The sequence below is a fragment of the Schistocerca cancellata genome, chromosome 5, assembly GCF_023864275.1.
Source record: "Schistocerca cancellata isolate TAMUIC-IGC-003103 chromosome 5, iqSchCanc2.1, whole genome shotgun sequence".
NCBI lineage: Eukaryota > Metazoa > Arthropoda > Insecta > Orthoptera > Acrididae > Schistocerca > Schistocerca cancellata.
Window position 1 is genome coordinate 479,366,341 of NC_064630.1, and position 24,427 is coordinate 479,390,767.

The 24,427-nt window shown below is 40.1% G+C and overlaps 1 protein-coding gene across 1 annotated transcript in view; it reads left to right on the forward strand.

Moving 5' to 3' along the window:
- LOC126188612 (methyl farnesoate epoxidase-like) overlaps window positions 1–24,427 on the forward strand; it is a 143,592-nt gene that overhangs the window by 113,613 nt on the left and 5,552 nt on the right. Inside the window, exons 6-7 of the mRNA XM_049930214.1 lie at window positions 742–922; window positions 23,059–23,131. Of these exons, the coding sequence (XP_049786171.1) occupies window positions 742–922; window positions 23,059–23,131 (254 nt within the window). The remainder of the gene's footprint in view (window positions 1–741; window positions 923–23,058; window positions 23,132–24,427) is intronic.

A 24,427-nucleotide genomic window follows, 5' to 3' on the forward strand; every position in this document is an offset into this window, starting at 1 on the left:
AATGTTTTGGTTCAACAGTATATGTTAGCAAATGTACTGGGGTTGAGAAACCTACAGAAATTTTCATTGATGACGTCATGATCAGATATACCGTAAAGAACGATCCATTCATTTGTAAATGTAGGCCTACTTTATTGCGTGCATTAGTGTTGTTTTATTGATTACCATTATTTTATTCTATAAGATAAATAATTAATTTTGGCTACACCTGCTTATTACTCACACATGATTTAAACAAATATCAGAAATTAAGGAAATTTTTACATATAGTACCACTGCAATTTTTTTAGTATGCTATGAATAAAATCTGAAGGCTGTAAACTTTCCGCCCCTCCCTCCCCCGTCAAGCTTAATACCCCCCCCCCCCCCTGCCCACCCTGTCCCCTGGAGGAAAGCGGCTGTATTCATCACTGGTCTCGAGCACTTCGTGGGTAACGTTTCAAAATAGATCAGAGCATGTTGCAGTGCGTTGGCTGAAGCAACACTGAGCGCTACCCAGAAGCAGATTTTGATTTCACAGATTTGCAAAGAAGATGTTCACTTCCGACTAGTCTCCCTTTATTTTTTTTTAACCGTCACGATATTATTTTGCAGTAAAATTATTTAGCTTATTTTCATAAGTGTTGTTGTTGTTTCACTCCCTGCTTCCCTTGAATCCAAACCCACACGCATTAATGGGTATGCATCAGTCGAAAAAGAGATTTTCGCTGTCCGTTTGTAGTGTTTTTCTTTGTTTTCTAGAGAGCCAGCTTCTCATGCTGTGCTACGATATGTTTACTGCTGGTGCGGAAACGACAAGCAACTCTCTTAGATTTGCATTCATTATGATGTTACGACACCCTGATGTCCAGGAACGAGTGCACAAAGAGATAAAAGAAGCAGTTGGTACTGACAGACTCCCAACTCTCGAGGACAAAGACAGGTACTTACATCAATTTTACACTGATGAACTTATGGGAGACAATTGTTAGAACTTGACAGCTAGATGATGTTTGTAATTTAGTGATATAGCTAACTAACTAATCTTAATTTTTGCAAACGGTTTACCAGACACTAATGTTAACACTGACAAAGACAAAAAAAAAGGAACGATGCCCTGCGAAGGAATTACCCAAATGTGACAGAAATCAGTAGATGTGAGTGGCCGAGCGGTTCTAGGCGCTACAGTCTGGAACCGCGTAACCGCTACAGTCGCAGATTCGAACCCTGCCTCGGGCATGGATGCGTGTGATGTCCTTCAGTTAGTTAGGTTTAAGTAGTTCTAAGTGCTAGAGGACTGTTGACCTCAGAAGTTAAGTCCCATAGTACTCAGAGCCATTTGAACCATTTTGAGTACATATACAGATCAACAAATGACAATTTAAAAAAAAATGGATCATAAATTGAGCAAGTCAATATCCCGTTGGTCGACCCCTGCCCCTTATGTCCTCCTGATGAATATTATTCCGAATTCTGTCTAATTGACGGGTTAGATCGCCAAAAACACGAGATGGCTGGAGGGCCCTGCCAACAAAGCCCCAACTGTTCTCAATTGGGGAGATATCTGTGGACCTTGTTGACCAAGGTAGGGTTTGGCAAGCCTGTAGACAAGCAGTAGAAACTCTCGTCGTGTGTGGGCAGGCATTATTCTGCTGAAATGTAAGCCAGGATGACTTTCTGTGAAGGGCAACAAAATGAGATGTGTAATATCCTCGCTGTGCTGTAAATGTGCAGTGGGTGACAACCAGAGGGGTCCTGCTGTGAGAAGAAACGGCACGCCGAGACCCTCAATCGTGGTTGTCGTACCTCGGTGGCCGACAGTCAGGGGTTTCTCCAGACACTTCTTTGCTGGTCATCCCGGCTCAGTTCGAAGCGGGACTCATCCCTGAAGACAATTCTACATCTACATTTATACTCCGCAAGCTACCCAACGGTGTGTGGCGGAGGGCACTTTACGTGCCACTGTCATTACCTCCCTTTTCTGTTGCAGTCGCGTATGGTTCGCGGGAAGAACGACTGCCGGAAAGCCTCCGTGCGCGCTCGAATCTCTCTAATTTTACATTCGTGATCGCCTCGGGAGGTATAAGAGGGGTGGAAGCAACATATTCGATACCTCATCCAGAAACGCACCCTCTCGAAACCTAGACAGCAAGCTACACCGCGATGCAGAGCGCCTCTCTTGCAGAGTCTGCCACTTGAGTTTGCTAAACATCTCCGTAACCCTATCACGCTTACCAAATAACCCTGTGACGAAACGCACCGCTCTTCTTTGGATCTTCTCTATCTCCTCCGTCAACCCGATCTGGTACGGATCCCACACTGATGAACAATACTCAAGTATAGGTCGAACGACTGTTTTGTAAGCCACCTCCTTTGTTGATGGACTACATTTTCTAAGGAGTCTCCCAATGAATCTCAACCTGGTACCCGCCTTACCAACAATTAATTTTATATGATCATTCCACTTCAAATCGTTCCGCCCGCATACTCCCCGATATTTTACAGAAATAACTGCTACCAGTGTTTGTTCCGCTATCATATAATCATACAATAAAGGATCCTTCTTTCTATGTATTCGCAATACATTACATTTGTCTATGTTAAGGGTCAGTTGCCACTCCCTGCACCAAGTGCCTATCCGCTGCAGATCTTCCTGCATTTCGCTACAATTTTCTAATGCTGCAACTTCTCTGTATACTACAGCATCACCCGCGAAAAGCCGCATGGAACTTCCGACACTCTCTACTAGGTCACTTATATATATTGTGAAAAGCAATGCTCCCATAACACTCCCCTGTGGCACGCCAGAGGTTACTTTAACGTCTGTAGACGTCTCTCCATTGAGAATAACACGCTTAGTTCTGTTTGCTAAAAACTCTTCAATCCAGCCACAAGCTGGTCTGATATTCCGTAGGCTCTTACTTTGTTTATCAGGCGACAGTGCGGAACTATCGAACGCCTTCCGGAAGTCAAGGAAAATAGCATCTACCCGGGAGCCTGTATCTAATATTTTCTGGGTCTCAAATAAAGCGAGTTAGGTCTCACACGATCGCTGTTTCCGGAATCCGTGTTGATTCCTACAGAGCAGGTTTCCAGAAACGACATGATACGCGAGCAAGAAACATGTTCTAAAATTCTACAACAGATCGACGTCAGAGATACAATTATAATCCAGTCAATGAAATAGTCTGCAGACACCCAGACCTGCGGTGGGATACCAATGTGACAGTCGCCCTCCACATAGCCCTACAACCAGGAGTGATAGTCTAGCGTGCCATTTCATTTCATAGCAGGACTTCTTTGGTTATCATCCATGGCTCTCTTACAGCAGAGCGGTATGTCCACAATATTCTATACCCCATTTTGCTGCCATTCATGGCAAACCATCCTGGGCTTATCTTTCAGCAGAACAATGTACGCTCGCGAACAGCGAGAGTTTCTGCTGGTTGTTTTGGTGCTTGTCAAACCCTGCCTCGGCCAGCTAGGTCACCGGATCTCTCCCCAGTTGAGAAGGTTTGGAGCATTATTGGCAGAGCCCTCTAACCAGCTCGGAATTTTGACAATCTAACGCGCCAATTGGACAGAATTTGCCACCATATCCCTCAGGAGGACATCCATCAACTTTATCATCCAGTGCCAAGCCAAATAATTGCTTACATAAGGGCCAGAGGTGGACCAGCGTGATATTGACTTGCTCAATTTGTGATTTTTTTGTCTTGAATAAATCAACCAATTTTTCTGATACTGTAATCATTTGTTGCTCTTTACAAGTACATCCGCAGCTACCGATCTCCGTCCCAACAGAATAATTCCTTCTGGTGCGTTGTTCTTTTCTATTTTGTTTTGTTTTTATTTTTTTTTTCTCCTTAGAGTTCATATTTTGCTTTAACTATACAGTTAACTAGCCAACAGCGGCTATTTACGAAATTAATTTTTGAAAGGCTTCATCTGTTTCCATATCCATAATTTTTTGTGGTACAATTATCTGTCTCAGAAATTTAATTTCACGCATAATCTCAATTTAGTGTTTTTAGTTACCAATAGCGTGTCCCCCCATTTTGTTCCATCATAACCTGTTACTAGAATTCTTATATGACCGAGCGAGGTGGCGCAGTGGTTAGACACTGGACTCGCATTCGGGAGGACGACGGTTCAATCCCGCGTCCGGCCATCCTGATTTAGGTTTTCCGTGATTTCCCTAAATCGCTCCAGGCAAATGCCGGGATGGTTCATTTCAAAGGGCACGGCCGTCTTCCTTCCCCGTCCTTCCCTAATCCGATGAGACCGATGACATCGCTGTCTGGTCTCCTTCCCCGAAACAACCAACCAACCAATTCTTATATGGGTTGCAATCATTCCATTATTTCTTGATCGGGTGCTGATGACAGCGCAGTTGAGCGCCCAACAAACCAAACATCATCATCATGATCAATCTTTCTTGATCGTTCATCTTAGGCACTTAGGGAGCACAAAAATAGCTGTGACTTATTGACATTTGTTTCTTATTACCATCTTTACTTGGAATTAAAATACTTACTTGGTGAACAATCAAAGCTAACCTGTGTGTCGCAAAAGAGTGACCTCATACAAAGAAATACACGACCTTCAAAAAGTCAGCATGATGAAGAAATGAGACCACATCTCCTGAACTGAATTATGGAACTATTGCAAAGTAAAGCTTAATAACAAGACATTTAGCAACGACAGTGAGTTTAATATTTAACTAGAAAAGTTTCGATATAAACAATAGACGTACTAAATAAAAATTGTAACATAAATGAAAATGTGTTAGATAACGACAAAACCCTTAAGAGGTTACGCTTAACGTATGTGTAGTTTCTCTATGAGGCAGTTTAATAGTTTGTAGAGAAAGGATTTTACTTACAGACTCACGTCGGTTCCAGCTGTTTAGTGATGGATTTAGCTCAGGTCCATTGATAAAGATAATTGAGGTTGATCATTTTTATTAATTATGAGGCAATGGCACCGTTTTGTTTGCATAAAATTTTCTGTTTTCAATCGTAACTAGTTAATTTTAAGTACCCTCTACGAGACACAATTACTAAAAAAATTATATTTTTCCATACTACAGTTAAAGTGCCGAAATACTTATATGCCCATTATTGTAATGAAACTTTCTCAGGCTCATTTTTCCTAGTTTCAGTCGCTGTTAATTTGAGGGAAATGAAACATGCATAGGCAGATTATTACAGCTGTGCTTAAGTCGTTATTATTACCAGACGATGGTCTATCTGTCAGAAGATTCAGATGTGTGTGATCATGAACAGGCAGACATCGTATGCAATAGTACAGATATCATGAGTGATGCATGCCTTGCAGCTATGGCAAGATCTGGACGTAAGCAAGCTTCCGCCGGCTATGGCGCATTGACAATCCGTGCTCTCAGAAGCGTAATATCGAGCGACCTCTGACCTGTAGATCAAATGTAGCAACCGAATGTCTGCCATGATGCCTCGTATGTAAATGTCGTGTACTTAGAGGTTGTCTTCCCTGATGTTCTGCAAGATTGGGTGGAAATTTATTGTAACTAATGCTAATAAATAGACTTGACCTCTTTAAGGGCATGCACGCTGAAACTGCTATTTGTGACCGCAGGGCAGTTGCACCTATAATGGTTACCATAGTACAAAGGACAATTAAAACAAACTGAAAGATTCACGTTTTCAGCAAACTAGATAATGAGGCAGTAGCGTCACATATCAATGACGAAACTGAAACATTTAATATATTTCAGTGCCTTTGTTGTTAAGAAGAACAACTGAATGTTCCTTCGGATCTGCATGTATATCCGAAGGAGCAGGGGCTGCGGCGACTATAGGCGTCATGAAATACATGGAATGTGTTCCCAACTGCTAATATGAACAACTATCAGCTGTATAAGAAACTGGCGACAGTGAAAATTTGTGCCGGACAGGGACCTGAACAACGATTTCCAGTTTTACGCAAGCTTAACTGCTTTACTTATCCGTGCGCGATCCACGGCCAGATCCTAAACTCCATAGGCATCGTGGCTCCCTGAGAATGTGTACTCGTACACACATTATATGATTCCCGTAGAGATGAGGACATTCATGCATGACCAAAGGAACATTGCATCCTTCTTCTTAACAACACAGACATTGCACTGTAGTGTTTATCCACTGATACCAAGCAGCGACTTTCAATTAAAATGTCCTCGCGCGTAGGAGAATTACATAATGTGTGTACGAGTATTGGTCGTGACACAAGAGTGGCATCGTATTTAGGTTTGCGTGTCGTCTTGAGTCGTGGACGAATAGCCAAAGTGATTAAGATTTCCTTTCGTGCAAAGCGGAAAATTCAGGTTCGAGTCGCGGTGCGGCACAAATTTTCATTGGTGATGTTCCTTTATATAGTTGTTGGTTTTTCATATTGGCAACTAAGAAAAAGTTTCCTGAAACATTTAGCTCTAGGTAGGACCATGTAGAGAATTAACTGAATAGGTAACCAGGCATTAGATACGTATTACCTTGTAGACCAGTTCATGAAGGAGAAATCCTCCGAAGACTGGAACATCCTGCGTGTTGTTCTTGCTTCGGTTTCGTGGAGCACTCTGTTGCTTCAGCGGCCTACGATGGACTATAACCGGAAAAGGAGACAGTCCTTCCGAAAGTTCAGTATGAAATATAATAGCCAACCGAGGTGGCCGAGCGGTTCTAGGCGCTACAGTTTGGAACCGCGCGACCACTACGGTCGCAGGTTCGAATCCTGCCTCGGGCATGGATGTGTGTGATGTCCTTAGGTTAGTTAGATTTAAGTAGTTCTAAGTTCTAGGGGACTGTTGACCTCAGAAGTTAAGTCCCATAGTGGTCAGAGCCATATGAAATATAATATGTCATTTTTGCATCTGTACGACGATCGAAATGCAAACCGTGTGTAATCTTCATCGATAAATCAAAATTGCGAAAAAGATAGGAAAATTTCGACCTCAATTTTAGCATCTTTTGTTTCGATGCTCTGACCAATAATTATTTTGACTGTACTTTATTATTCTCAGGCGTATCGCTCAAAGGAGGATGCGCACTACAATATTTAATTGTTTAGAAGTCTGAGACATTTTTGTTCGCTCATTATACTTAAAAACGTTTCAGCGTATGCTTCTGTAACAAACATTTAGCTGGATGTGATTTATAAAGAAATGAGACCTCAACCATTGTAATATGTTCTTGTGTAATTCGCATAAAAAGGATGACTGTGAATCCATGTCAATAAAATAATTACAAAAATATTTACCATTTGTAGATTGATTTACACCAGAGCAGCTCTGACGGAATCAATGAGAATGTGTCATGTCTTACCAATACGTGGATGTCGACGGGTACTCGAAGACACCACGCTGCACCGCTACAGACTTCCAGAGGTTAGTACATCTGTAGTGTCACATTGATTAAAACCTAAGCCAGACAACAGCGAAAAACTTACTGTTGAGAAATTTCGTCTGAGTACCCACACTTTTCAAACAAAGCTCTGAGAGTTCAGAAGTTGACTTTCTACCCTTGAAATACTTCACCATTAGATGTTGTGACATCTGTTTCTGTCCATGTGTATAGTTAGTTCGTCTGTTTGTACAGACCAACAGTGATTATAGGTAGTTTGATATTTAATACAGTTAGCAAAATTGTTCTCCCTTATCACTCTGATTTACCGTCTGCAACTAGCTGAAATACAATCGATTTCCGCTCTGCATTTCCAAGGTACCCTGACGTCTTATATAGCTTAAACATAAAAAGAGTAATGGAGAGAACGTTTTGTCATTATAGTTAAATTCCTATATCCCTCCTCTAAGGTGCACAAATTTTGACGTACATCTTATTCGTCACACCATACAGAGCAGAGGCGTTGACAGATGTTATAACAAATTACGTAATGTTCAGTTGGAAACCGTTAATAAAAGAAAATTCCATCGCAGAAATGAAAATTTTTTCCATGATTGACTTGAAGTGCAAACCTCCCTAAACTATATTGGCGCAAAAGTACAAACCATAGAAAATGTTAGTGAAACAACAGTGTTTTAGTGAGATACTGAAACCTTCCCGTCTCCTCTATATCTCTTTTGTTACGCAACCTCCCTTCTGCAATAACCTATGAAACCTTCCCTTAGAATTTCTCTCTCTCCCTTAATAATAACAAATGAAATCTTCCCTTTGAAATTAATTCTCTTTCTCAATAATAATAAGTGCAATCTTCGCATACAAATTTAAATGCTGCTTATTAAATGTGATTTGCTGATTATTTCGACGAAACATAGAATGTGTCGTCGTCGTGCGTGGCCCTCAGTAGTTACCTGCAATAACCCAAAACTGTTCCTTACCTTTTTCACTGTTACTGGATATCCATGTGACTGCTACATCGAACTGCGACACGAATATAACTTACTGTGTTTTACTATACTCTACTAGCTGCTGGTGCGCTGTCATAATAAGTGGCTGTATTTATTACCAAAGCTGACGTTATTCTTTCATAGCAAAGCTGACGTTATTCTTTAATTAATTTGACTGAAGTTACGTAATTCATAGTTAAACTTTTTCTTGACAACAATAAAATTTTGCAAAGTTTTAGGTTGATGGTTTTTGGGATGGATTATAAACAGTAATGCAATATTGCTGGCAAAAATTAATTATATTCTGAAAACGATTCTTCAAATATTTACTGTTGGTAATGAAATGATTTTACAAACGTTCAAACAGGACTTACTTTTTACAATAATCTTACGACTAGCATTGCACAAACATACCTTCAGTAGTCTTGAATTTCTCAAAAAAAAAATCTGTAATATTAGTACCTCTTATGATAATAGTTAGCTGATGTCTCTATACACCCATTTATAATCTCTTGTAAATCATAGCTGGTGGCTGGCAGGCACACCGCTCCTCTCAACCTCTCGCTTCAGACCTGCTACCGACTCGCTTCACATCTCGCTTGCTACTGACTTCCTACGAACGCTAAAGTGCTGTCTCTCCCGCCAACAATACTTTCTGGTGCAGACAATCCCTGCTACCATTACAAAATGTATCAATGCGCGGTCTTTCCCACTCTTTTCTGAAAATGTATCCATACGAGTTATCTCCCACCCTTTTTAAAATTATATCATTGTGCGGTCTCTCCCGCCAACTATACTTTGGTGCAGACATTCCCTGCTACCACAATTATTTCCAAAATGACAAATATTAATTATTCCTACTTAATCCTATTAATAAAATATAAGCATCTTTCATAAATTCTGGTTTGATAATAGACGATAGAAATATACGCGTCTTACATAACCCTCCACTGGGTTTCCTTAAAATTTTCCTACGTCGTTAAGTCATTTGGACTTGACGTAAGGGGAAAATTGGATTATAGAAATATGTGTAGTAATAAGTAAGTTAATGATAGAATATTTCTTTCAGTAAAGCACATACATATAGTGTGTTAAGAATTTGTTTTCCTAAGTCTAACAAAGAGAATATTCAAAAGATAATACATCAAAATATACAAATAATATGAGTCAGTAAGTTGGAAGTGTCCATCAGGTAGTGAAAGCTATTTATATCTCTAATAGTAATGAATGGCAAAAAATTAGAAGATAGTTTATGTTTCATTATAGATTTGTTTCACTGGTAAAATTTGCATCTATTAGTACCATATTCAAGGAAGGGAAAAAAAAGGAATTGGGTAGCATGGTCAAAGCCTGGCAACTGTCTGTGAATGCACTCAAAAGTCCGTTTCTTTCCCTCACATAGCACAGCACCAGGTCTCACCATGTGATTCTGTCGTCTCTTTGATCCATAGTTTTAGCGTATCCAAACACAAAGTTAACTGTCGAATTGCCTGAGTTGCCCCAGCTACATCAGGTACGAGTTCCAACCCCAATTGTCCATTAGTAGTGATGGTGTGCATCTTGGTATGCAAGCACCTACTGACGTACATCATGACTGTGGTGTTCCTCTTGGTATGCCGACACCTCATAGAAAACATCGAAGGTTCACTATTCACTTTGTTTGTGCTCCATAACCATGGGGATGCATAGGAATTAAGGTACAGGTATAAGCATTTTGTCAAAAGGTTCACGGATGTGGTTGATACCGTTATTACCACATTTTACATCATCTATTTCCTCTGTGCTCATATAAATTATCTTTGCCGTATTCTTATTTTACTTTTAAAAGGACAAAATATGTCACCCTGTGTGACTGTACAAAAAGTTTATAGTTTTAAACAATTACATACAAAACACATTTTTAATCTGTAGTGAATTCAGCCTACAGTACATACAACATTACGTGACAGTCAATAACATAAACAAATATTCCTGTAAGTGGAATTTAGTAGTACATTTAGATATCAACATTTTAAAGAAAATAGACAAGTACCTTTATACAAACTATATCACTTTCTGTGACTTTAGCAGATACATTTCCTGCAAATAAATCATAATCTGGTGCTCATATAAATAATTACATAAAGATACTGTTATATTACTTCACAGGTCGTGAATGATACAAATACATTTCGACAATAACTGTGTTCGGGCTTGCTGAAATGTGTCAAAAAGCTCATTGTTGTACTCTGTCTATATGTATCCCTGTAAGAAGGTTTTTCTATTTTAAGAATTTCTTCATGTTTGACATATGATGGTTTCCTCTCGATTTTTTTGTTCTGCGTGTCTCAATGTGTACTACATTAGCGTGCGGAATATTTCGAATTCTGTACGGTCCTGCATATAGAAGTTCAAATTTTTTGCATCGGTTCTTCCCTTTATGTGTAATCTACTTACCTACTTCTGCTGTTTCTTCCGACGATCTGCAACTCGTTTAATGTTCGCTAGTGCCATATCTATTATCCTCCATGACGAAGTCTACGCTTCTTTTGAAAAGTAATCATTTCAGTAAGTTTATTCAGTGGGTGAGAGCATCGTTGACTCTTTAGGTATTGCATTTATTACTTCCTGAAACTGTGAAATGTATTCGTCCCATGTTGTATGCTTTCTGTGGCAATAAATTGTACATAGTTTCCCGATCTCTTTCATTATTCTTTCTGACCGGTTAGAAGAACTGTGATATCTTGATATGTTTGTTGGTGTTATGTTCTTACTCTCTAACATCTGTTTCCATATGCCTGACCTAAACTGCGGTCCGTTATCTGAAATAACCTTCTGTATATGTCCTACTACTGATAGAAAATCTCTTACAAATGCTCTTGATACTGTTCTAGCTGTTGCTTTCCTTAGTGGAGAAAATGTTACAAATTTGGATGTTAGTTATATGACTACTAGAATATAACTATAACCGTTACTTGTTCTGGGGATTTGACCGAAAAGATCTACTGCTGACATGTGTCTAACTTAACCGGTATGATAGGATACAGTGATGGAATAGGTGATACTGTTGATGATTTAGCTTTCTGACATATCTTGCAGGATGCTATAACTTTGCGAATGTGTTTTTCCACAATGTTGATGTGAGTGACAATTTTGTCGAAGAATTAGAAAACACTTCCTAGCTCCGTAATGTGCATAGCTTAGGTACGTATACCATATCAATTTGTTTCTGATCCCTTCTGGAATGCATAAAAGCCAATTGTTGCCGTCTGGGTATGAGCGAATAAACAGAATATTTTGATGTATAGTGTAATTATGTCTGATTTTTGCGTTGCTCTTGCCTCGCCAAAGCGTTACAATCTCTTTTAGTGTTTCATCTTTCTGCTGTTCTCTCTCTGTCCTGTAATGCTGGTGATATGAAGTTTTCGAAAGCTACTTGTTTGATATATATAATACTATGGTTGTTGTGGCAAATGGTATGTTCTCTCTCTAATCGTTTATGGTGTATAGATCCCGATAGTGCGTCGGCAACAATATTCTGCATACCTGGAATGTGTACAATAGTAAAGTCGAACTCTTGTAGATATGATTTCCAACGGCTTAATCTATCATGCGTAAGTTTTGCTGATAATAAAAACTGGATTGCTCGGTGATCGGTATATACTGTGGCGCGTCTTCCATACAGATAATGGCGGAATCTCTTAAATGCACATACTACGCATAGCGTCTCTAATTCTGTTACAGAATAATTGCGCTCTGCTGGAGAAAGTATCCAGCTTGCAAACGCAATATGTTTAACGATTGTCTTACCTTCCTCCTCTCCTTCCTGGAAAATATGTACTCCTAGTGCTGTAGTTGAACTATCTGTTGCAATGGAAAAGTTTTGTGTTGGGTCAGGATGTGATAACAAAGGTGCCCTTTGTAACGCTTCTTTCAAATTCTCGAATTCAGCTTCAACGTCTTCATTCCATGACCAAATTGTGTTTTTACTTGTGAGCTGGTATAGCAAGGGTGTGTCTAATGCTTTATAATGAATGAATTTTCTAAAATAATTAATAAGGCCTAAAAAGCTCCGAAGTTCCTTCTTGTTTGTTGGCATGTCGATATCTTTCAATGTTTGCAATTTGTCGGAGCCTGGTGCAATACCTGTTTGTGAAATGATACGACCTAAAAATTGTATTGAGGCTTTTTCAAATTCAGATTTACGGAGGTTTATAGTTACACCGTTCTGCTCGAATGTATTCAGTAATTGTTGGAGAGTGTGGTTGAGTGTTCCCAGTTTTCTGCTGCGATTAGAATGTCACCTACATATGTAGTAATTTTGTTTTTAAGATGCTGTGGGAGAATTGTATTCATGCCTCGTATAAAGGCTGCAGACGAAATCGTTAGTCCAAACGGAAGTTTACAAAATTGGTAACATTCACCAAAGCAAAGGAACGCTGTATGCTTTCGGCAATTTGGATGCAACTGGATTTGCCAAAATCCTGATTTGAGATCGAGGGTGGTATATATGGAGGTGCCATGAAACTTTTGCAGTAACTCTTCTAACGTCTGTGGTCGGTCAGTTTCTGTAATGATTATTTTATTAACCTGACGTGAATCTAAAACTAAACGGAGTGATCCATCCTTCTTTTCAACGATGTGTAATGGATTTATATATTGGCTTGCTGCTGGTTCAATTATACCCTGATCAATCATTGCTCGTACCTCTTTCTTAACTGCTTCTGTGTGTATATGCAGGATTGGATAGTGTTTTGCTTTGAAAGTCTCGTGTGGTTTTACCTGAAATTCGTACATAAATCCTGTCATCTTTCCTGGAACATTGTTAAAAACTGTTTTATGTTGCACTAGAATATTTTCTAATTCTGTGCATTCTGTGTCGTCTTTTACTACACTATCTCCAACCTTGCATGTAATTGTCTCTAATACATGATACTCATTTTCCTCTGCCGTGTCGTTATTGTGTGTATAGTGTGAATTAACAATCGTTATCTTTAGAATCTGCAATAATCTCGATCCTGTGCATATTTTGTTCTTCTGAGGATACTATGTTTTGAAATCTCACTATCACTTCACTGTCTTCCTTCTGTAATGTTAGGTATGGCGATTTAAAGTCAATCTTTGCGTCGTAGTGTACGAGAAAATTCATTCCTAATATTATATCAGTTGTTAAATGTGGAACTATCCAACAATTGCTGTGGAAAGTTTGCCCTGTGAAAACAAACGTTAATTGTGTCTGTCTTTTGGCTTCAATGCTTTTTCCTGGAAATGCTCCCTTAACTTTAGTTTTGTTTAACGGGAATACTGGGTAACCATTATTGCTATTGAATCTGTTAAATGTGTTTTCGTTAATTACGCACATTGATGAGCCTGAATCAAGTATTAATAAAATATTTTGTGACTTTAAATTTATCTGGATTATTGGGTGGCATATAGTTTTCTGTGTGACCGGTTTTTCGTGTAACAATGTGTCTCGCACGTCGTCGAATGTAATGGCATTCTCTATCGTTATCTTTTCTCTGTCCTTATCCATAGTGTCGTCATTTAGAGATTCATCACAGGCTATCTCTAGTCATAAATGTTCTGACATTTCATTTCCTGTCGGGGAATGTTGTGTGTTTTCTATGAGCTGTACTGTTCTACCGTTTTGATTATTAGCGATAGGTACCGGATGAGATCTTGTGTCTGGTACATTCATACGATAACTTGCTGTTGTGCACTGTTTGAATTTCTATGAAAATTATCACTGTAGAATGTCCTTTGCGGTCGGTGTTCGTTTTCTCTCCTTCTGTCGTTATAGCTGTGGTTATACGGCGAGGCACGCGTGTTTCTCTGAAAAGGCTGTCTTTGTTCGTTCTGTGTATTTTGCGGCTGACCCGTATAATGGCTTGCCCCTGGCCCCTTATCTGGGCGATGAGTCATGAGTTTGACCGGTTCGGCATTTCCTATCGTATATGTGTCGTGTTATTTGGATGACTTTTTTGCTGTCTTGAATTGTAATGTACATTGTTATTATACTGCTATTCGTTAAATCCCTGTGTGTATTCTGGATTAAAATTTTCGATTTCGCTGTGAAAGCGTTTATTATGCTTGTTATTGCCAAATCCTGTTTGCTCAAAATTAGCATTGTTTGTCTGGTTTGCGCTATGTCGTGAAAAGTTCTTATTAACAAACGCATAATCTGCCAGGTGTACCTCCAGCAATTGCAGGATGTCTCTAAATGCGTACACACTGTCCTTTTGCTGGCCTGTTAATAATGACACTTTTAATGCTCAGGGGAGTTTTGAAATACATAGCTGTATTAATGCGGATTGACTGTGTGGCTCATTGAGGTATTGGTTCTGTTCAACCATATACTCGAAAAATTGTGTGATTGTTGGGAAAGTAGAATTCTCGAAATTTGACAGACTAATTAGCCGATCTTTACTGCTACTCTGTGTAGTATCTGACCAATATGTTGCTAGAAATACTTCCTGGAATGCTTCTACTGAAAGACACTGTCTAGCAATTGGTCGCATTCTTCTCGCTGGTTCCCCTTCAAGAAAACTAATAATAAATTCCAGCTTATGTTGAACTGGCTATGACGGTTGGAGTGCCGCAGTGAATTGTTGGATCCAGCCTAGCGGATGTATTTGTGTCCTGTCGTGTTTAAATGTTTTAAACATTCTCATTGTAAGGAAATGCTTGTGGTCGAAATTGTCATGTCTTTGTGTGTAATTATTTTCGTAATGTTGTGCATATTAATTTATGTGTCTTTCTGCCTGATTAAGATATCCTACTCTCTGAAGTCTACCGACATTATATGTATTGTGCATCTGAGGCAAGTCGTAATGGTGTGTGTTCTGTTGGAATTGATTTTTTGCAGTTGTTTCTTGTGTGTCAGCTATCCCTTGCTGTTAAGAATTGATTTTCTGATTAACAAATTATTATGTGATTCTAGGTCTGCGATTGTTTGTTGCACATTTGTAATTTGCGTATCTTTACTATAAATCTGGTATAGTGTCATCTGATTTACTGTCATTATTAGTATCTAACAGGTCTATTCTTGTAATGAATTCGTTGATCTTTTCTGTCAGTTCGTTTCGTAATTTACGATTACTTTTGGTTACTTTCTTAAAATCTGCTTTCAAATTTTCTGAGTCTTGATTGATTTCTATGTGTTCTATTTTGTCAGTTAGTGTCAGAACTTCTTCTGTTAATTTATCCCTAATATTATGTATATCAGTGTCTGTAGAAATTTTCGCCTCAATTGTGTGTGATTGGATTTCCGTGAGCCTCTCTTGTATTTGAATATTTGTCTCCTTATCTGTTTCGATTTCTTCCGATATCGAGTGTATGTGATTATATGTCTACGTAAGTTTTTCCCTGAGCACACACTTTCTTTTTGTCGTGCTTTCGCTGTTTAGTAATTGTTTGTAATAGTTCTTTTCGTTCTTTATCTTGCGATCGCACCAGTTTGCGGTGACGTATGAAACAGTTTTCTGTGTGATTGTTAGAACGTTCATCAATGTGAGCGTTTTGTTAACAGTTTTCAGAGACTACTTGAATTTCTACTTTGATTTCGTGTTTTAGATTTTGGTACATTTTGTCTAATTTCTGATCTGTGTGTGCTCGTCCTGCCTTGATTTCGCTTTTTAGGTCTGCTGATTCTTGTGCCCTTCTGTTAAAGTTTTGATTCATGTCTTGTCTCATTTGTAACAAAAATGCCATTATTGGATCCGTTTAGGATTGACTTCTGTTTGTATTTGTATTCGTTGTTAAAGGTTGTACATCTGTGTTCATTTGAACATCCTCAGATGACTGTAATCGGTCACTTCTTCCGTTGTTTCGGAATTTTCATCAATAAAACTTTTTTATCTCCTACGCAGATTGTGTAGCTGTATACCGTTTGAATCTGTTTCGGCACGTAATGGAGTCACACTGTTTGACTACATTATAGTGGTTTCGTTACTGAAACTATTATGTCTGCTTCGCGTAATTTGTGGCTGTGGAGCGTCTGTTGTATTTAAAAGCAAATTATTTTGCACTAATGTCTCATTACCAGTTGGCATTTCTGAAGTTGACTGTTAGTCAAAAGATTCCATATTATTACTACTCTCGAATGTCTGTTCACCTAACGTTTCACTACCGGATTTTTCACACGTATTATTTCTGTCTATTCCTGAAAAGAATTTCTCGTCAGTATTTTCTACACTTTTATCATTTTGAGAACGAGTAATTATTCTGCGTGACATTATCTATAATTAGCACACGCAACAAAATATATCACTGTTCAAAGCGGATTCAACACTGAACAAACACTTTTCAATGCAGAATCAATAGAGCAAACAGAATTGCCGATGAGCTGTGAATTAAAGGTATACACTTTAGTATAAGCGTTGCGCCACTTAACACCAGCTTATTCATACAATTGTCAGTCAGTATATTCATTTTCACAGTACATTCACTAAAGAGTCTTACTGATTCGATGTCGCCAAGTGAAACCTTCCCGTCTCATCTTTATCTCTTTTGTTACGCAACCTTCCCTTCTACAATAACCTATGAAACCTTCCCTTAGGATTTCTCTCTCTTCCTTAATAATAACAAATGAAATCTTCTCTTTGAAATTAATTCTCTTTCTCAATAATAATAAGGCCAATCTTCGCATACAGATTTAAATGCTGCCTATTAAAAGTGATTTGCTGATTATTTCGACGAAACATAGAATTTGTTGTCGTCGTGGCCCTCAGTAGTTACCTACAATAACCCAAAACTGTTCCTTACCTTCTTTATTGTTGCTGGATCGCCATGAACTGCTACATCGAAATGCGACATGAATATACTTACTCTGTTTTGCTATACTCTATTAACTGCTGGTGGACTATCATAATAAGTGGCTGTATTTATTACCAAAGCTGACTTTATTCTGTAATAGCATAGCTGACGTTATTCTTTAATTAATTTGACTGAAGTTGCGTAATTCATAGTTAAACTTTTTCTTGACAACAATAAAATTTTGCAAAGTTTTAAGTTGATGGTTTTTGGGATGGATTATAATCAGTAATGCAATATTGCTGGCAAAAATTAATTATGTTCTGAAAACGATTCTTCAAATATTTACTGTTGGTAATGAAATGATTTTACAAACGTTCAAATGGCACTTACTTTTTACAATAATCTTACAACTAGCATTGCGCAAATACACATTCAGTACTCTTGGTTTCTCAAAAAAAAAATGATAATAATAATTCAATAATATTAGTTCCTCTCATGGTAATAGTTAGCTGATGTCTCTGTACATCCGTTTCTTATCTCTTGTAAATCATAGCTGGTGGCTGGCAGGCACACCGCTCCTCTGAACTTCTCGCTTCACACCTGCTACCGACTCGCTTCATATCTCGCTTATTACTGACTTCCTACGAACGCTTAAGTGCGGTCTCTCCCGCCAACAATACTTTCTGGTGCAGACTATCCCTGCTAGCATTACAAAATGTATCAATGCGCGGTCTTTTGCACTCTTTTCTGAAAATGTATCCATACGCGGTATCTTCCGCCCTTTTTAAAATTGTATCAACACTACTTTGGTGCAGACATTCCCCGCTTCCACAATTATTTCCAAAATGACTTAATCATATTAATAAAATATAAACATCTTTCATAAATTTTGGTTTGACAATAGACAATAGAAATATACACGTCTTACGGACCACGAATCTGCGCATCTTCTTCGATCGTAAACTTATAACACTAGTCACTCATCATCTACACTGAGCTGACAAACGTCATAGTACAACGATATGCACATATACTGATGACGATGGTATCGCGTACACAAGGTACACTGAAGCGCTACAGAAACTGGTATATGCATGCGTATACAAATACAGAGATACGTAAACAGGCAGACAACGGCGCGGTCGGCAACGTCGATATGAGACAAGTGACTGGTTCAGTTTTTAGATCGGTTCTGCTATAACAAGGGCAGGTTATCAAGTGAGTTTGCACATGGTGTTATAGTCGATGCACGATCGATGGGACACCTCCGACGTAGCGATGAAGTGGCGATTTTCCTTTATGACCATTTCGCGAGTGTACCGTGAATATCAGGAATCCAGTAAAACATCTGATCTCCGACATCGCTGGGGCTGGAAAAAGATCGTTCAAGAGACTAACGACGACTGCAGAGAATCGTTCAATGTGACATAAATGCAAATCTTCCGCAAATTACTGCAAATTTCAATGCTGGGCCACCAACAAGTGTCAGCGTGCGAACCATTCAACGAAACATCATCGATATGGGCTTTCGGAGCCGAAGGCCCACTCGCGTGCTCTTGATGACTGCACCACACGAAGTTCACGTCTCACCTGGGTCCGTCAACACCGACATTGGACTGTTGATGACTGGAAACATGTTGCCTGGTCGGACGAGACTCGTTTCAAATTGTATCGAGCGGATGGACGTATACGGATATGGAGTGTGTGTGTGTGTGTGTTGGTGTTTATGGGCGCTCAACATCGAGGTCATCAGCGCCCTACGGATATGGAGACAACCTCATGAATTCATGGACCCTGCATGTCAGCAGGGGGCTGTTCAAGCTGGTGGAGGCTCTGTAATGGTGTAGGGCGCGTGCAGTTGGAGTTATACGAGACCCCTGACACGTCTGGATACGACTCTGACTGCTGGCACGTGCGTAAGCATCCTGTCTGACCACCTGCATCCATTCATGTATATTGTGCTTCCGTCTGACTTGGGCAATTTCAGCCAGATAATGTGACACTCCCTACGTCCAGAGTCGCTACAGAGTGGCTCCAGGAACACTCCTCTGAGTTTAAACACTTCCGCTGGCTACCAAACTTCCCAGATATGAACGTTATTGAGCATATCTGGGATGCCTTGCAGGTGTTCTCCAGAAGAGATCTCCACCCCTTCGTACTCTTACGGATTTATGGATAGCCCTACAGGATTCATGGTGCCAGTTCCCTCCAGCACTACTTCAGACATTAATCGAGTTCATGCCACGTCTTGTTGAGGCACTTCTGCGAGCTCGCGGAGCCCCTACACGATATTAGGCAGGTGTGCTAGTTTCTTTGGCTCTTCAGTGTACATTTTTGAAGTTTCTCCGCAATGACTTAATGTACTAAAACGCTACGTACATCGGTTGCAGCGTATCCATTTAGTGATACCATGTACTTTTTGACTTTTTTCTTTCTTTAAATTTCAATTTCTCTATTTATTTTAGAATGAACGGCTGCTGCAGTCACGTGTTCCTCATCTACTGTCAAAGTGAGTCTCCCATAAGTGGGTAGCGTTGCCGACAATTTTGTTGGTCTTTCCACTAAACACTGTGCAGGAAAAGCAATCTACGTATAAATACAAATATTTTGTGGTTTTTGCTGGCTATTTAGAGATATCGATGGATATTTTAATACTGAAGCCAAAATTTCCTTTCACACAGAATGTGCAGGGTTAGCTGACTTCGTGAAAATATTTAATGGTCACTTTTAAAGTGATAAATGACAACACAGTGATGTTCAGTATGGAAAAAAACAACATGTTGTTGGCTTGGAAGGAGGAGGAATACTGACACGATCTTGTGGGGCGTGAAAGATGATTTCTTAATTGCTGTATGAATATCAAGAACTCAGATGGGAAACCAGTTCTAAGCAAAGAAGGGAAAACAGAAAGGTGGGAGGAGTCTATAGAGGGTCTATACAAGGGCGATGAACTTGTGGGTAATATTATGGAAATGGAAGAGGACGTAGATGAAGATGAAATGGGAGATATGATACTGCGTGAAGAGTGTGAAAGAGCACTGAAAGACCTGTTGAAACAAGGCCCTGGGAGTAGACAACGTTCCATCAGATCTACTGACAGCCTTGGGAGAGCCAGCCCTGACAAAGCTCTACCATCTAATGAACAAGATGTATGAGACAGGGGAAATACCCTCAGATTTCAAGAAGAATATCATAATTCCAATCGCAAAGAAAGCAAGTGTTGACAGGTGTGGAAATTATCGAACTATCAGTTTAATAAATTACGGCTGGAAAATACTAACACGAATTCTTTACAAACGAATGGAAATCTTGTGGAAGCCGACCTCGTGAAAGATTAGTTCCGTAGAGATGTTGGAACACGTGAGGCAATACTGACCCTACAACTTATCTTAGAAGATAAAGGACAGACAAACCTACATTTCTAGCATTTGTAGACTTAGAGAAAGCATTTGACAATGTTGACTGGAATACTCTCTTTCATATTCTGAAGGTGGCAGAGGTAAAATATAGTGAGCGAAGGGCTATTTACTATTTGTACCGAAACCACATGGCAGTTATAAGCGTCGAGGGGCACGAAAGGGAAGCAGTGGTTGAGATGGGAGTAAGACAGGGTTGTAGCCTATCTCCGATGTTATTCAAGCCGTTTATTGAGCAAGCAGTAAACGAAACAAAAGAAAAATTCGGAGTAGGAATTAAAATCTATGGAGAAGAAATAAAAACTTTGAGGTTCACCGACGACATTGCAATTCTGTCAGAGACAGCAAAGGGCCTGGAAGAGCAGCTGAACGGAATGGACAGTGTCTTGAAAGGAGGATATAAGATGAACATCAACAAAAGCAAAACGAGGATAATGGAATGTAGTCTAATTAAATCGGGTGATGAGGGAATTAGATTAGGAAATGTGACACTTAAAGTAGTACATGAGTTTTTCTGTTTGGGGAGCAAGATAACTGATGATGGTCGAAGTAGAGAGGATACCTATAAAATGTAGACAAGCAATGGCAAGGAAAGCGTTTCTTAAGAAGAGAAATTTGTTAACATCAAATATAGATTAAAGTGCCAGGAAGTCGTTTCTGAAAGTATTTGTATGGAGTGTAGCCATGTACGGAAGTTAAATATGGACGATAATTAGTTTAGACAAGAAGAGAATAGAAGCTTTCGAAATGTGGCGCTATAGAAGAATTCTGAAGATTAGGTGGGTACATCACGTAACTAATGAGAAGGTACTGGGGAGAAGAGGAATCTGTGGCACAACTTGACGAGAAGAAGGTATCGGTTGGAAGGACATATTCTGAGGCATCAAGGAATCATCGATTTAGTATTAGAGGGAAGAGCGGAGGGTAAATATCGTAAAAGGAATCCAGGCATGAATACACTAAAGAGATTCAGAAGGATGTAGGCTGCAGCCGGCCGCAGTCCGGAACCGCGGGACTACTACGGTCGCAGGTTCGAATCCTGCCTCGGGCATGGATGTGTGTGATGTCCTTAGGTTAGTTCAGTTTAAGTAGTTCTAAGTTCTAGGGGACTGATGACCACAGAAGTTAAGTCCCATAGTGCTCAGAGCCATTTGAACCAAGGATGTAGGCTGCAGTGGTTACTCGAAGATGAAGAAGCTTGCACAGGATAGAGTAGCATGGAGAGCTGCATCAAACCAGTCTCTGGACTGAAGACCACAACAACAACAATTGCAGTTTGCCGCGAAGAAATGTTGCACTAGTTGGAGAATTCCTATAGCTACATGCTAAATTGCTTTTTCCGCAGACAGCTATGCAGGATTCATGGTGTCAGTTCCCTCCAGCATTACTTCAGACATTAGTCGAGTCCTTGCCACGTCGTGTTGCCGCACTTCTGTATGCTCGAGGGGTTCTTGATGATATTAGGTAAGTGTGCCAGTTTCTTTGGCTCTTCAGTGTATAAAAGGGCAGTGCATTGGCAGAGCTGTTATTTGTGCTCAAGTGATTCATGTGGAAAGGTTTCCGACGTGAAGACGTGATTATGGTCGCCTGATGGGATTTAACAAACTTTGAACGCGTAATGGTAGTTGGCGTTAGACGCATGGGACACTTCATTTGCGGTATCGTTAGGGAAATCAGTATTCCGAGTTCCACAGTGTCAAGAGTGTACTGAGAATACCAAATTTAAGGTGTTACCGCTCAGCATGGGCAATGCAGTGGCCGACGGCTTCCACTTGACGACCGAGAGCAGCGGAGTTTGCTTAGGGTTATCAGTGCTAACAGACAAGCAACAGTGCGTGAAATAACCGTAGAAATCTATCTGACACATACGACAGAAGTATCCCTTAGGGCAGTGCGGCAAAACTTGGCGCTAAAGGGCTGTGGCAGAAGGCGATCGACGCGAGTGACTTTCCTAACATTACGACATCGCCCACAGCGCGTCTTCATTGCTCGTGACCATATCGGTTGGAGCTTAGATGACTGTAAAACCGTGGTCTGATCAGATGACTCCCGATTTTAGTTGGTAGTGTTCGAGTACGCCACACTCCCCACGAAGCCTTGGACGCCAATTGACAACAAGGCTCTGTGCAAGTTGTGGTGGCTCCATAGTGGTTTGGGCTGTATTAGCATGGAATGGAGTAGGTCCGCGTTATGATAGCTACTTAGAGACCATTTGCAGCCATTCATTAACTTCATGTTCCGAAACAACGATTGAACTTTTTTGGATGACAATGCACCATGTCACTGTGCCGCAGCTGCTCGTGAATGGTTTGAAGAACATTCTGGACAAAGATTTAGCCACCCAGACCGCCCGAGAAACCCATCGAACATGTATGGAACATAATCGAGAGATCAGTTCGTGCACAAAATCCTTCACAGACAGCACTTTCGCAATTACGAGTGGCTCAGTACTTCTGCAGGGGCTTCCAACGACTTGTTGAGTCCATGTCACGTGGCGTTGCTACACTTCGCCGGGCAAAAAGAGATCCGACTTGATTTAGAAAGTATCCCATAACTTTTGTCATCCCACAGTAGTTTGCGCCAGGGCAGGACTGATGCTGATAAAAATGCTACTGTGTCACGTCTAGAAGTGCCTGGAACACTTGTAAGTATGAACTTAGAAAACCTGAAATATGGACTATGATTGCTTTAGTTTGGATACAGAGCGCTGGTAAAACTTTCCAACGTTAAATTCTTTGATTTAGACACCAAACTGAAAATTCAAGTTACTTACCTGTTGACGTTGGAATCTGTCACACTAATAAGCTTACGAGCAATATGACAGAATACTGTTAGGGTCAGTCTTCAAATTCCACCTCCCTGCGTGGTGATAATAGCGTTGTTTTTTAGAGTTCTCTATTTACAGCCGGCCGTGGTGGCCGAGCGGTTCTAGACGCTTCAGTCCGGAACCGCGCGACTGCTACGGTCGCAGATTCGAATCCTGCCTCGGGCATGGATGTGTGTGATGTCCTTAGGTTAGTTAGTTTTACGTAGTTCTAAGTTCTAGGGGACTGATGACCTCAGATGTTAAGTCCCATAGTGCTCAGAGCCATTTGAACCATTTGAATCTATTTACAGGTACACAATATCATTATAGTTGTATAGGAGAAACAGTAAAATTCGCTTTGTGTATGCTCTATACTTTCAGCAGGTCGGTGTCTGTGGTTCAAAGATCGAATAGTGCTACATTGGTTTGAGGGTGTATGTAGTTCATCATAACGATAGTCTAATGCCTGCGGTCATGACATTCCTGCTATCCGCTACGTTGACTGTGTGTTGCAGTTATATACAGATGAATTTCAGGGAATGACCTATTGCGAAAAGCTGTATCAAACTCCTAAAACCATCTTCTCCATCACATCCGGTAGACTTGCAAGTAGTCTGGACATAACCGAGCTGTTTAGTTTCATATATGTAGCGATTTTGAGTCAGTGACAGGATTTGGTGAGATTCTCTCACCACTATGCCCACGTTTTCTTGGCAGATACTGCGAGAGAGAAGTGTTCTGTTCGTGATATTAGTACAAAATCAGCAGCATACTGTTGAGTTCAGACATCAAACACTGTTGTCCTGCACAATTCGAAATGTTCGCTATCATCATACTGGTCAGAAATGTGCCTTTTGGTAATGGTCTTTGTAAGTACAATCTGTAACGAAATGTGACAGAATACAAGATGGCAGCTTGCGGTAGACGATGGTTAAAACCATAAGCGTGTTTGCAATCCGTGAGCACTGTGTACAAGTATCACTCTCTAGAGTTCCAGAAATTTCAAAGGTGTACCACCATCTAAATACGTTAACACATACTCGCGAGCATGGCTAAACAAGTGAAATGATCATGTGTTCCAAGCCACTCCCCTAACTTCCACACTTCTCTCGGGTTCACAAACCTTGTTCTGTT